This window comes from Salvelinus alpinus, chromosome 1 (genome assembly GCF_045679555.1).
Source record: "Salvelinus alpinus chromosome 1, SLU_Salpinus.1, whole genome shotgun sequence".
In the NCBI taxonomy this organism is placed as follows: domain Eukaryota; kingdom Metazoa; phylum Chordata; class Actinopteri; order Salmoniformes; family Salmonidae; genus Salvelinus; species Salvelinus alpinus.
The window spans coordinates 12,879,626-12,895,045 of NC_092086.1; the positions used below are offsets into that span (position 1 = coordinate 12,879,626).

At 45.5% G+C, this 15,420-nt stretch overlaps 1 protein-coding gene across 2 annotated transcripts in view; it reads left to right on the forward strand.

Annotated features, from left to right (window-relative positions):
- The first annotated feature begins 5,178 nt into the window (after window positions 1-5,178).
- Window positions 5,179-15,420, forward strand: part of septin12 (septin 12) — a 178,809-nt gene continuing 168,567 nt past the window's right edge. Inside the window, exon 1 of one of the 2 annotated variants that reach the window (XM_071391290.1) lies at window positions 5,179-5,572. In XM_071391290.1, the coding sequence (XP_071247391.1) occupies window positions 5,518-5,572 (55 nt within the window). In that variant the 5' untranslated portion in view covers window positions 5,179-5,517. The remainder of the gene's footprint in view (window positions 5,573-15,420) is intronic. The other variant, XM_071391282.1, reaches the window with a different exon arrangement.

Consider the following 15,420-nt stretch of genomic DNA (forward strand, 5'->3'; position numbering starts at 1 on the left):
CTCTTTTTCAAGAGCGTCCTGGCCAAGATAGGTAGCACCAAGTCAACAAGAATTACAGACAGACAACATGAAAAACTACAAGTAATCTAGTAAAAACCATTGAATTCACAAGAGTATAACAAAATCAAAAACAGCAAATTAAAAACATTGACAGGTCAGGGAATCAGCCTCAAAATCCTTCATCAGTGATTTAAAAACACCAATCGGGACAAGTTCTTCCAGTTTAAAAGTATTTTGTAAGGTGTTCCAAGACGATGGCGCAGAGTACATAAAAGCCCTTTTACCAAATTCAGTTCGGACATTTGGAACAGTTAGCAGGATAAAGTCCAGCGAACGAAGAGAGTACCCACCACATTTCTGATCAATAAAAATGCCCAAATAAAAAGGTAGTAAACCCAAAATGGCTTTGTAAATAAAGGTGTACCAGTGACTGAGCCTACAAGTGACTAGAGAAGGCCAGCCAACCCTGGAATGTCTGTGTGTGAGTGCTTGCCGGCCTGCGTGTGTTCAGTTTGAAGCCATGACTTCCCCAGTCCCGTGTGGTCCAGTGATCATGTGTTCAGTTTGAAGCCATGACTTCCCCAGTCCCGTGTGGTCCAGTGATCATGTGTTCAGTTTGAAGCCATGACTTCCCCAGTCCCGTGTGGTCCAGTGATCATGTGTTCAGTTTGAAGCCATGACTTCCCCAGTCCCGTGTGGTCCAGTGATCATGTGTTCAGTTTGAAGCCATGACTTCCCCAGTCCCGTGTGGTCCAGTGATCATGTGTTCAGTTTGAAGCCATGACTTCCCCAGTCCCGTGTGGTCCAGTGATCATGTGTTCAGTTTGAAGCCATGACTTCCCCAGTCCCGTGTGGTCCAGTGATCATGTGTTCAGTTTGAAGCCATGACTTCCCCAGTCCCGTGTGGTCCAGTGATCATGTGTTCAGTTTGAAGCCATGACTTCCCCAGTCCCGTGTGGTCCAGTGATCATGTGTTCAGTTTGAAGCCATGACTTCCCCTGTCCCGTGTGGCCCAGTGATCATGTGTTCAGTTTGAAGCCATGACTTCCCCAGTCCCGTGTGGTCCAGCGATCATGTGTTCAGTTTGAAGCCATGACTTCCCCTGTCCCGCTTTAGATGGAGTATTTGGTTGTTTTGGCTGCCAGAACCAGTCTGCCTCTGGTCGTAACATGGAAGGTCCTTGGACATTAAGGGTATAGGCTGGCTTACACTCCTTAACAGTACATTCTCGGGCTAACCAGTCTGTAGCACAGACAGAAACACAGGGCAAGGCCTCCCGAGTGGCACAGTGGTCTGCTAGCTGTGCCACTAGAGATCCTGGTTCGAGTCCAGGCTCTGTTGCAGCCGGCCGCGACCAGGAGACCCATGGGGCGGCGCACAATTGGTCCAGCGTCGTCCGGGTTAGGGGAGGGTTTGGTCCAGCGTCGTCCGGGTTAGGGGAGGGTTTGGTCCAGCGTCGTCCGGGTTTGGCCAGCAGGGATGTTCTTGTCCCATCGCGCACCAGCGACTCCTGTGGCGGACCGGGTGCAGTGCACGCTGACATGGTTGCCAGGTGTACAGTGTTTCCTCCTACACATTGGTGCGGCTGGCTTCCGGGTTAAGTGGGCATTATGTCAAGAAGCAGTGCGGCTTGGTTGGGTTGTGTTTCGGATGACGCAAGACTCTCGACCTTTGCCTCTCCTGAGTCCGCACGGGAGTTTCAGCGACGATAAAAGACTGTAACTACCAATTGGATACCCCGAAATTGGGGAGAAAAAAGGGGTAATTTATTTTTTTAGATTTAAAAAATAAAATAAATACAGAGCCGGCTCCAGGCATAAGTCCCAATAGCGGTCACTTAGGGCCTCACTCAGGGCTGCTAGAGGGCCCCTGATCACCAAAAAACGATATATAAAAATATATTTTTTTGGGGGGGGACTAAGTTGGGTTCTCAACTTACTGTTGTGCGTTAGAATAGAATACACAAGGTGCAAGTTAGACATTTGTTTGTGCATCATTTTGTTTTTGTCTTGTCTTGTCATTCAGTAGCTATGTTTCCATTAACTTGTCCAGTGATTATTTGTCAACATCAGAAACGACATGCGACAATTCCAAATCAAATCAATCTTGTGTTGCTGAAAACAGCTGGAACATAATGACATCACCTAAAAAGACAAACTACAGTGTTGAAACGTAGCGGAGGAAACTGTTTCCATTCTACAAGCGTTTCACCCGACCCACAGTAACCTCTGCTAAACACGTGTGTTCTTGAAAGTCAGGATAATCCTTGACCTACAAAAGAGACATTACTTTCATAGTTAAAATAACAGATTTAGCATTAATCCATGATTTAGAATTAATTGTGGAATGGAGCATTATTGCTACACGGTGACAATCAAAATGATTCGGCAAAAAACACCGTTTTCATCATCATAAAGACAGTTTGCAGAAAGAAGAATCCATAATGCCTCCTATATCTGCTATATTTTACAACATTGCCTTTGTCTAATGAACCTGGGTCAATGGAAACCTGCCTACTGACAGTCACTCAACTAGCAATGTCAGCTAACACATTTTTTTTTATTGACAAGTTATTCTAACCAGTTATCTAAACTTGTAGTAATCATGGCCGAATACCGGCCGAGCACGTAGAGCAGTGCCCAGGGGCCCTGACCTCCAGGAGGCCCTGTCCTCCAGAGGCCCTGACCTCCAGGGACCCTGACCTCCAGAGGCCCTGACCTCCAGGGGGCCCTGACCTCCAGGGGGCCCTGACCTCCAGGGGCCCTGACCTCCAGGGGCCCTGACCTCCAGGGGGCCCTAACCTCCAGGGGCCCTGACCTCCAGGGGCCCTGACCTCCAGGGACCCTGACCTCCAGAGGCCCTGACCTCCAGGGGCCCTGACCTCCAGGGGCCCTGACCTCCAGGGGCCCTGACCTCCAGGGGGCCCTGACCTCCAGGGGGCCCTGACCTCCAGGGGGCCCTGACCTCCAGGGACCCTGACCTCCAGGGGGCCCTGACCTCCAGGGGCCCTGACCTCCAGGGGCCCTGACCTCCAGGGGGCCCTGTCCTCCAGGGGGGCCTGACCTCCAGGGGGCCCTGACCTCCAGGGGAACCTGACCTCCAGAGGCCCTGACCTCCAGGGGGCCCTGACCTCCAGGGGGCCCTGACCTCCAGAGGCCCTGACCTCCAGGGGGCCCTGACCTCCAGGGGGCTCTGACCTCCAGGGGGCCCTGACCTCCAGGGGCCCTGACCTCCAGGGGGCCCACTGATTTTGTTAGTCACTCTCACTCAGATATCATTAACATGGCATAAGTCAAGGCAAAATGGGTAGAATTACAGGAAGGTAGCTTTAAAACTGCAAGATTGCATATCTGCCCCATGGCAAAATGGGTAGAATTACATGAAATTTGTTATACAATTTAAACAACAAACAAATCCACCACATGGCAAAATGTGTATAATGTAAAACGTACATTTTTCTCTCCTCCGTCAAGAGGGGGGCCTCAAAATAATTGTGCCCTCTTGGTGGGGAGGACCCGCAACCAAATCTCTCTTAGGGGTCATGCCAACCTGTTGATTGTCCCTGGGGGCTTGGGTGGATTGGCTATATGGGAATTCTGGCAAACGCCAGAAGGCCCGGACCATCATTGATTGGGGTGAGCTTTTCAAAAAATATAAATAATATTAGTAATATATATTTACAAAAATAACTTTTGAGCAAATTCTCTGTTGCCATAATAATCTATACTGAGCATTTGGCTGACCAGTAAGGAACGACCGGCCCCCCTACCAAGATGGTCAGGCAGGTTTTCTGATTGGCTGAGCTGAGGTGGCACAAATTCACCTTCTAAGGGTGCGTTCGTAAATACGCTCTGGCTATCTATTCCAATGTCAGAGTGTGCCAGAGAGCAGAATAACTGATGCATTTACTATATTAACACCCGCTGAATATAACCGGTGTCAGTAAACGGCCGGCCAAATAAAAGTAATTAAACTATTGCCAGCAGCACAGTTACAGTTACCAACGCTCTGGATAACATGAAAACATCCTAAACAGCTCTGCTAGGGTGAGTAAAATGGTCAGATTGAGGTGTTCTCTCATTTGTGTCTGGAAGTAGCTAGCCAGCTAGCCGACTTTGGGTGCGTTTGTAAATTGTGTCAGAGTGCGCTCTGGGTCATTCGTAAAAGCAGAGCATTGTCAGATTATCCGTTTGTAAATTCCAACCGTTTCGTAGTGTTCTGACCTCTCGGAGAGTGAATTTACGAACACACAATAAATCAAAACGCGCATCATGAACGAGAATGACACCTGCTGCTCTGACACTCTCAGATTTCAGTTTCCATTTAACCCATCTGAACAGTAGGCTAAAGTTCTCTTAACGTGCCATAGGCCTATTTGAAGTCCCAGTCTTGTGACTGTTGAATTAGTATAGCGCCTCACAATCATCACACACAACACATCCGGCACTGCTATCATCCTCTTTTACCACTTCAACAAATCTTTACAAAACATTACTTTTTTGGGCCTCCCTTCTCTTTATTTTCGATTTTATTTTTCATGTCGCAGCTTTTCTCTTACTGAATTAGACTTCGACGTTGTCCCTTTTGCCTCCGTGGATCGACGTTAACGTTTTCTGCCCATTCCAAAACGCATTTGGCGATTGGCACGTATAGGCTGTTTGGCGCGTACAGTTAAGCCCTAAAGTTTAGGTTTATGCAGTAATGCCAGATAGCCTAAAATAATGAAAGAAAACCTCAATGTAACCTATATATATATATATGAATTGCACAGTAATTGCACAGTAATTGCACAGTAATTATACATTTCTGTATTTTTCACGGTATTGTTTTCTCTTTATTCAACCCAACCCGGCACCCACCCTCCCTTCATCCACGCAATATTTCATGACCCTAAACCTGCTCGCCCCATGGATATAACGGTGCGGACTGCGGGTTATGAGTCAACGTCCGCATCATTAGAACACAGTCGCCCGTCGGGGAAAGTGAAGGAAGGCAGCCAAGGCAAGACATTTTACTGACTCCCCATTCCAGGTGTTGCCTACAATGTCTAGGGGCTAGGTGAAGGACAGAGGTCCGCCCCTCTTCTCCCTCTCTCCCGATCCCTCTATCCATCCCTCCATCCAGGGTAGGGCAGACTACAGGGGGCAGGTCTCCACTCGCAGGGGAGACCAGAGGGGAGGCGCATCGCCGGAGACCCGCTCAAACCCTCTCCTGACGCAGACAGACCGACGGACGGACGGAGGCAGGAGGCATATGCTGAAGCAAAGAGTTGTGCGCTCGCTCTCTGTTGTGAGCCGAATTCAGAAAAAAAACGCTACTTTTTGGTTGCAAGACCCGCGGAGTTCTATTCCAATACGGTGGATCCGTTTTTTTCTTCTTCTGTTATGCGAGTGGATTTTCTTTGGAAGGAATAACGTTTTTATTTGAATATAAACTATAATTATTAGATTTTTTTTTACCCCGTTATATCGAGCTGCAGTGAACTCCGGAAGAGTTGATAAAGGACGCACAGTCAGGATGTCCCATATCTCCGTTAACGACCACCTGGAGGGCATTTTATCAGACTTCGAAGGTAAGCGCCTCTCTGTCTGTCCCACTTAGACTAATACACGTTCGAAACATAAAACGGTTGAATCAACATAAAACGTCGTCTGAAGTGAATGGAATACATTGATGTTAACCTTCAGGCTACTTCCAAAGCACTCTGATTTGTACACTGCATTTTAGGGGGGCCAACGTCCTTTGGCTTTGGGCAAGCGTCATAGAGAGGAAATGAAATTTTCTTCCATGTTTTCCTCCCTCCGCCAGAGTCAGAGTAGCGTGTGATTAGTGTGTAATAATCCGACGGTACAGGGAGTCTCGGCAGGTATAGAGACAGGTTATGTAAACTCAGCGGTATCGGGGAAGCTACTCTGAAATCACTTCACCTAGCTAACACAAATACTATTTTTCAAGTCAGAATTAGGCAGATCTGACGCAGAAAAAGAAAGTAAATTATTGCCTACTTCACCCATATTCTATTTTTCCCCAAAAAGTTGTTTGTAGTTCTAATAGTTAGTTACACAACTACGTGGCAAAACAGTAATTAACTACTGAAAACAGGAGCTAGATTAGAATTGAGTTCAACTTCCACCAAGCTACTTCAACATGTAGTTAAATGACGAGTTCAACTACATGTAGGTCACTGCTTGGGACGGCAGGTAGCCTGGTGGTTAGAGCGTTGGGTCACTAACCATAAAGGTTGCTGGATCGAATCCCTGAGCTGACAAGGTAAAAATCTGTCGTTCTGCGCCTGAACAAGACAGCTAACCCAGTAAAGACAGTTGTGTTCCCGGTAGGCTGTCATTGTAAATAAGAATGAGTTCTTAACTAACTTGCCTCGTTAAATACAGATACAATAAACTCCCCAACACACTTAGTTTAGAGGAGCACTCTTATATGCTCTGCACACCATGTGTCCTCTCTGTAGTTGTGTTAGTGGGCTGATACACATCACTCTGTAGTTGTGTTAGTGGGCTGATACACATCACTCTGTAGTTGTGTTAGTGGGCTAATACACATCACTCTGTAGTTGTGTTAGTGGGCTAATACACATCAATCTGTAGTTGTGTTAGTGGGCTGATACACATCACTCTGTAGTTGTGTTAGTGGGCTAATACACATCACTCTGTAGTTGTGTTAGTGGGCTAATACACATCACTCTGTAGTTGTGTTAGTGGGCTGATACACATCACTCTGTAGTTGTGTTAGTGGGCTAATACACATCACTCTGTAGTTGTGTTAGTGGGCTGATACACATCACTCTGTAGTTGTGTTAGTGGGCTAATACACATCACTATGTAGTTGTGTTAGTGGGCTAATACACATCACTCTGTAGTTGTGTTAGTGGGCTAATACACATCACTCTGTAGTTGTGTTAGTGGGATAATACACATCACTCTGTAGTTGTGTTAGTGGGCTGATACACATCACTCTGTAGTTGTGTTAGTGGGCTGATACACATCACTCTGTAGTTGTGTTAGTGGGCTAATACACATCACTCTGTAGTTGTGTTAGTGGGCTGATACACATCACTCTGTAGTTGTGTTAGTGGGCTAATACACATCAATCTGTAGTTGTGTTAGTGGGCTAATACACATCACTCTAGTTGTGTTAGTGGGCTAATACACATCACTCTGTAGTTGTGTTAGTGGGCTGATACACATCACTCTGTAGTTGTGTTAGTGGGCTAATACACATCACTCTGTAGTTGTGTTAGTGGGCTGATACACATCACTCTAGTTGTGTTAGTGGGCTAATACACATCACTCTGTAGTTGTGTTAGTGGGCTGATACACATCACTCTGTAGTTGTGTTAGTGGGCTAATACACATCACTCTGTAGTTGTGTTAGTGGGCTAATACACATCACTCTGTAGTTGTGTTATGGAACTCTCTCTCTCTCCTCTCTCTCTCTCTCTCTCTCTCTCTCCCTGTCTCTCCTCTATCTCTCTCTCTCTCTCTCTCTCCCCCCCCTCTGTCTCTCTCCTCTCTCTCTCTCTGTCTCTTCTTTCTCTCTCTCTGTCTCTCTCCTCTCTCTCTGTCTCTCCTCTATCTCTCTCTATCTGTCTTTCTCTCTTTCTTTCTCTCTTCCGCTCTCTCTCTTCATTCCTGGGCTCAGTTTAGACAGGTGTTGATTTGAGGCGATAAAAAAATTAGCTTAGCCTCTGGCTGGCCTGTGATATAGTCAGTGATTACATGTGTGTTGTGGTGTGTGTTGTAGTGTGTGTTCCTGTTTGTGTTCCTGTGTGTGTTGTAGTGTGTGTTCCTGTGTGTGTTCCTGTGTGTGTTGTATTGTGTGTTGTAGAGTGTGTTCCTGTGTGTGTTGTAGTGTGTGTTCCTGTGTGTGTTGTAGTATGTGTTCTTGTGTGTGTTCCTGTGTGTGTTCATGTGTGTGTTGTAGAGTGTGTTCCTGTGTGTAACAACAGCACTCCCCTGTTTCCCCTGGGTTAGGTGTAACAGTGGAACAGCACTCCCCTGTTTCCTCTGGGTTAGGTGTCACAGTGGAACAGCACTCCCCTGTTTCCTCTGGGTTAGGTGTCACAGTGGAACAGCACTCCCCTGTTTCCTCTGGGTTAGGTGTCACAGTGGAACAGCACTCCCCTGTTTCCTCTGGGTTAGGTGTCACAGTGGAACAGCACTCCCCTGTTTCCTCTGGGTTAGGTGTCACAGTGGAACAGCACTCCCCTGTTTGCTCTGGGTTAGGTGTCACATTGGAACAGCACTCCCCTGTTTCCACTGGGTTAGGTGTCACATTGGAACAGCACTCCCCTGTTTCCTCCGGGTTAGGTGTCACATTGGAACAGCACTCCCCTGTTTCCTCCGGGTTAGGTGTCACATTGGAACAGCACTCCCCTGTTTCCTTAGGTTAGGGTTAGGCTGAGCTGGCAGAACAGTTTGACACTGTGTGGGTCTGTATGTACGCTATGTGTGTTGTAGTGTGTGTGTGTGTGTGTGTGTGTGTGTGTGTGTGTGTGTGTGTGTGTGTGTGTTTTGTAGTGTGTGTGTATGCGTGTTTTAGTAGTGTGTGTGTGTATGTGTGTTGTAGTGGTGTGTGTGTGTGTGTGAGCTTTTTTATGTCCAGTATGAAGGAATTTAGAGGTAGTTTTGCTTCCAGCCATTGCGCTAAAGCTAGTTAGCATTGTCTCATGCATGTACCTATATCTTCCGTCATACTGGACACAGAGACATACAAATGGTATCTATGAGTTCATCTGACTCTGGGGGAGTAGATAAAGGGCTTCATTGCCAAAATCCCCAAGTCTCCCTTTAACTAAAACACTCTAATTCCAATGCTCCAGGTGGTTAGTCAGCACAGATCTAGGATCAGCCAACCCTCCCTATATCTTACCAAGAGAATTCTCGTCAGTTATAGTCACAGCTGTGTACACCCCTCCCCCCCCCCCCCTCAAGCGAACACCAAGACAGCCCTCAAAGATCTTCACTGGACTCTATGTAAACTGGAAACCATGTATCCTGAGGCTGCATTTAATGTAGCTGAAGAATTTAACAAAGCTAATTTAAGATCAATGTTACCTACATTTTGTCTCCATATTGATTGGACGACGCGTAGGGATATTACTCTCGACCAATCACTGCTACTCTAACTTCTGCGATGCATACAAAGCCCTCCCCCGCCCTCCCTTTGGCAAATCCGACCACGACTCCATCTTGCTCCTACCGTCTTATAGGCAGGAACTCAAATAGGATGTACCAGTGACGCTGGTCTGACCAATCGGAAGCCACGCTCCAACATTGTTTTGATCAAGCGGTCAGCCTCAGAGAATGCCATCGACCTATACGCTGTCTCGGTGAGTGGGTTTATAAATAAGTGCATTGGAGATGTTGTACCCACTGTGACTATTAAAATCTACCCAGAAACCGTGGACGGATGGCGGCATTCGCGAAAAACTGAAAGCCCGATCCACCACATTTAACCAGGGAAAGAGGTCTGATAATATGGCTGAATATAAACAGTGTAGTTATTCCCTCCGCAAGGCAATCAAACAAGCGAAATGCCGGTACAGGGACGAAGTGGAGTCGCAATTCAACGGCTCAGACACGAGACGTATCTGGCAGGGTCTACAGGAAATCACGGACTACAAAAACAGCTACATTACGGATACCGACGTCACGCTTTCCAAACAAACTAAACACCTTCTTTGCCACCGTCGCTCGCTAACAAAGACTGCACCCCCCCTCTCTCCTTCTCGGTGGCTGACGTGAGTAAAACATTTAAAGATGTTAACCCTCGCAGGGTTGCTGGCCCAGACGGCATCCCTAGCCTCAGAGCGCAGACCAGCTGGCTGGAGTGTTTACGGACATATTTAATCGCTCCCTATCCCAGTCTGTTGTCCCCACATGCAACAAGATGGCTACCATTGTTTTTGTACCCGAGAAGGCAAAGATAACTGAATGACTAAATGACTACCGCCCGTAGCACTCACTTCTGTCATCCACCTTACCTGCCACCCTAGACCCACTTCAGTTTGCATACCGCCCCAACAGGTCCACAGATGACACAATCACCATCACATTGCACACTGCTCTGTCCCATCTCACACGAGGAATACCTATGTAAGAATGCTGTTCATTGACTACAGCTCAGCATTCAACACCATAGTACCCTCCAAGCTCATCATCAAGCTGGAGGCCCTGGGTCTCAACCCCGCCCTATGTAATTGGGTCCTGGACTTTCTGACGGGCCGCCCCCAGGTGGTGAAGGTAGGAAACAACATCTCCACATCGTTGACCTTCAACACCTTCAACTTGTTAGATATTGGAACTAGAAACATAAGCATTTCGCTACACTCGCATTAACATCTGCTAACCATCTGCTAACCTATTTAACCAATAGGAGGTGAGATGTAGAACTGGCCTTAGATCAGTTTATGGGGTCAACCAAGACTGTTGACCCTGCTATTCCTTAATTGATAGATGACAGTCCTTCTTCCTAAACCTAATAAGCATAGCCAGGCTAAACCTAATGAGGTTTGCTGATTTAAAATCGCTAGCAAATGTTAGTCTCTGCTAGCGTGATGCTAAAAGCTAAAGAGTAAACAGATCAGGGGTTGGGTAGCAGGCTAAGCTAGGCAAGGCTAGGCTAAGCTAGGCTAGGCTACCCCCCTTAGTTACAACAACACACAAGGCTACATCTGTCTCTACTGCTGTGGACTCATCTCTTTGATGAGCTCACAGACTCAGAACACAGGCACGTGTGTACACACACACACTCTCTCTCTCTCTCTCTCTCTCTCGCTTTCTCTCTCTCTCTCTCTCCCTCTCTCTTTCTCTCTCTCCCTCTGTCTCTCCGGAGGCCAAATCGCCCGGTCTTCTCCTATCCACCAGATGTTTCAGATCATTTCACTTTGCCTCCTTGTTTGGTGGCCAGGTTTATTTGAATGGAGAGATACAACAACCTCTGTCTTCAACTCAACTATCTCTTTTAGAACCAGTTTAAACACTTGTTCTTTCTCCTCAAACTATCTTTTTTTAGAACCAGTTTAAACACTCGTTCTTTCTCCTCAAACTATCTCTTTTAGAACCAGCTCAAACACTCGTTCTTTCTCCTCAAACTATCTCTTTTAGAACCAGTTTAAACACTTGTTCTTTCTCCTCAAACTATCTCTTTTAGAACCAGTTTAAACACTTGTTCTTTCTCCTCAAACTATCTCTTTTAGAACCAGTTTAAACACTCGTTCTTTCTCCTCAAACTATCTCTTTTAAAACTATTGCCAACATACATTCTTTCACCTCTGTGTGGTGTGGTGTGTGGAGTCCCAGCCAACTAGGAATACAGTGTCAGATGAGATGCAACAGCCTCAAATTCAATTAGTTGACAGGGAGCCATTGTGGTGCTGACTGCTGTGGCTGTAGCTGAGCCATCTAGGGCTGTTCTGTCTTGTGCCCAGTCCAATTAGTAACCTGTTCAATCACATTTATGTCCTCCAGGCAGGGGGAAACATGTGACTTAGGGTAGAAGTAGCAAATGTTCATCAAGATTGTTCAAAGGTTTAAAAAAACGATTTTAATAAATGCAACAGTTGGACAATGTTGGACAATACTGCAAACTTTTAGAATGTTTTTAAACCCAGCAGATATTAACTGAATTATAGCACATAAAAACATTGACCTGGCACGGACAAATAAAGAAAGGCGTTCTGGCTTCATGGTGGAAAATCCGGTTGACATTTTTTGGGAAAATTTCAAAATAATGTCTTCTTCTAATGCTCTCATTTTTTTCATCTTATACCAGGTATTGTTTTTATACTTTGTGATAAGATAAAGAATATTATATGAGCCTTATTTGCATATACTGTATACAGTATTCACACCCCTTAACTTTTTCAACATTGCGTTGTGTTACAGGCTGAATAAAAAATAATTTTGGGGGTCAATGACCAAATATCCCACCATGTCAAATCTAAAGTATTTTTTCCGGAATTTTTATAGATTAATAAAAAATGTAGAGCTGAAATGTCTTGAGTATTCAACCTCGTTGTTATGGAAACGCCTAAATAAGTTCAGGAGTAAAAATGTGCTTAACAAGTCACATAATGAGTTGAATTGACTCACTCTGTGTGCAATACTAGTGTTTAACATGAGTTTTGAATGACTTCCTCATCTCTGTACCCCACACATATAATTATCTGTAAGGTCCCTCAGTCGAGCAGTGAATTTCAAACACAGATTCAACCACAAAGACCAGGGAGGTTTTCCAATGCCTCGCAAAGAAGGGCATCTAATGGTAGATGGGTAAAAATTTAAAAAAGCAGGCATTGAATATCCCTTTGAACATGGTGAAGTTATTAATCACACTTTGGATGGTGTATCAATACACCCAGACACTACAAAGATACAGACGTCCCTCCTAACTCAGTTGACGGAGAGGAAGGAAACCACTCAGGGATTTCACTATGAGGCCGATGGTGACTTTAAAACAGTTACAGAGTTTAATGGCTGTGATAGGAGAAAACTGAGGATCAACAACATTGTAGTTACTCCACAATACTAACCTAAATGACAGAGTAAAAAGAAGGAAGTTTGTACAGAATAAAAATATTCCAAAACATGCAACCTGTTTGCAATAAAGCACTTAACAGGAAAAAACTAAATGGCACAAGCAAGAGTGGGAAAAAGACCCCAGAGTAAAATGAACACAATCAATCCAGCGAGATTAAAGTGACGAGCGGATTTTGCTCCCCTCAAACACAGGAAATCGATGGCTGAAAAAGACAGATCCTTAGGCGGGCGGGGTATTCACACTGCTAATAGAAGGTTCTACAACGGCAGCTTTCAGTTCCTCCCCTTCCCGAAGGACATTAAAGGGGAATGGAAACACTAGGATTTAGAACGGCAGCTTTCAGTTCCTGCAGGCGCAACACAAAACGCAGAAATAAAATATAAATCATGCCTTACCTTTGACGAATTTCTTTTGTTGGCACTCCAATATGTCCCATAAACATCACAAATGGTCCTTTTGTTCGATTAATTCCGTCCATATATGTCCAAAATGTCAATTTATTTGCGCGTTTGATCCAGAAAAAAACTGCTTCCAATTTGCGCAACGTCACTACAAAATATCTAAAAAATTACCTCTAAACTTTGCCAAAATATTTCAAACTACTTTTGTAATACAACTTAAGGTATTTGTAAACGTTAATAATCGATCAAATTAAAGACGGGTCTATCTGTTTTCAATACAGGATGACAACAAACTAACGATACTTTTCTAGTCTTGCGCAACTCTCAAACAGTACACATAATGTTACACTGATTCCAGATGGCCGTTCTTCATTGCACAAAGGAATAACCTCAACCTATTTCCAAAGACTGGTGACATCCAGTGGAAGCGGTAGGAACTGCAAACAGGTTGATTAGAAATCTAGTATCCCAATGAAAACTCATTGAACAGACGGTGACCTCAAAAAAAAAACATCTGAATGGTTAGTCCTTGGGGTTTTGCCTGCTACATAAGTTCTGTTATACTCACAGACATGATTCAAACAGGTTTAGAAACTTCAGAGTCTTTTCCATCCAAATCTACTAATAATATGCATATCTTATATTCTGGGGATGAGTAGAAGGAAGTTGAAATTGGGCACGCTATTTATCCAGAAGTGAAAATGCTGCCCCCTATCCTAGAGAAGTTAAAGGGGAATGGAAACACTAAGATTTAGAACGGCAGCTTTCAGTTCCTTCCCTTCCTGAAGGACATTAAAGGGGAATGGAAACACTAGGATTCAGAACGGCAGCTTTCAGTTCCTCCCCTTCCTGAAGGACATTAAAGGGGAATGGAAACACTAGGATTCGGAACAGCAGCTTTCAGTTCCTCCCCTTCCTGAAGGACATTAAAGGGGAATGGAAACACTAGAATTTAGAACAGCAGCTTTCAGTTCCTCCCCTTCCTGAAGGACATTAAAGGGGAATGGAAACACTAGGATTCAGAACAGCAGCTTTCAGTTCCTCCCCTTCCTGAAGGACATTAAAGGGGAATGGAAACACTAGGATTCAGAACGGCAGCTTTCAGTTCCTCCCCTTCCTGAAGGACATTAAAGGGGAGGAATGGAAACACTAGGATTCAGAACGGCAGCTAACTGGTACTGGAAAGTGTTTCCATTCCCCTTTAAGATCACGACTCTACAAGGAAGTAGGGTGGTATGTGGGGTTATCTGTGTGTGTGTGCCTGTGTCTGTGCCTGTGTCTGTGTGTGTGCGTCGTGGTGTTATCATTGCGTGTGTGTCTGTGTAAGACCGTGTTCATGTATCTGCACTGATCTGAAAAGAGAGAGCAACCAATGTATTGACCAGTGTATAAAAGCCATATGATGGATGAGAGGAGACAGGGTGTTGGTAACCTGATCTTAGACCAGTTGTTAGGGTCAACCTGGAATTACTGATGCTAGGTCTATACCCAAATGGCATCCTGACAACACATCCGCCACGCTAATCCTCAACACGGGGGCCCCTCAGGGGTGCGTGCTCAGTCCCCTCCTGTACTCCCTGTTCACTCATGACTGCACGGCCAGGCATGACTACAACAGCATCATTAAGTTTGCCGACGACACAACAGTAGTAGGCCTGATCACCGACAACGATGAGACAGCCTATAGGGAGGAGGTCAGAGACCTGGTCGTGTGTTGCCAGGACAACAACCTCTCTCTCAACGTGGTCAAGACAAATTAGATGATTGTGGACTACAGGAAAAGGAGGACCGAGCATGCCCCCATTCTCATCGATGGGGGTGCAGTGGAGCAGGTTTAGAGCTTCAAGTTCCTTGGTGTCCACATCACCAACAAACTATCATAGTCCAAACACACCAAGACAGTCTTGAAGAGGGCATGACAACACCTTTTTCCCCTCAGGAGACTGAAAGATTTGGCATGGGTCCTCAGATCCTCAAAAATGTCTACAGCTGCACCATCGAGAGTATCCTGACTGGTTGCATCACTGTATGGTATGGCAACTGCTCGCCTCTGACAGAGGGTAGTGCGTACGGCCTAGTACATCACAGGGGCCAAGCTTCCTGCCATCCAGGACCTCTATACCAGGCGGTGTCAGAGGAAGGCCCTAAAACTTGTCAAAGACTCCAGCCACCCTAGTCATAGACTGTTCTCTCTGCTACCGCACAGCAAGCGGTACCTGAGCGCCAAGTCTAGGACCAAAAGGCTTCTGAACAGTTTCTATCCCCAAGCCATAAGACTCCTGAACAGCTAATCAAAGGGCTACCCAGACTCCTCTTTTATGCTGCTGCTACTCTGTTTATTATCTATGCATAGTCACTTTAACTCTACCTACATATACATGTACATATTACCTCAGTTACCTCGACTAACTGGTACCCCCTTACCTAGTTAAATAAAGGTTAAATAAAGGTTAAATAA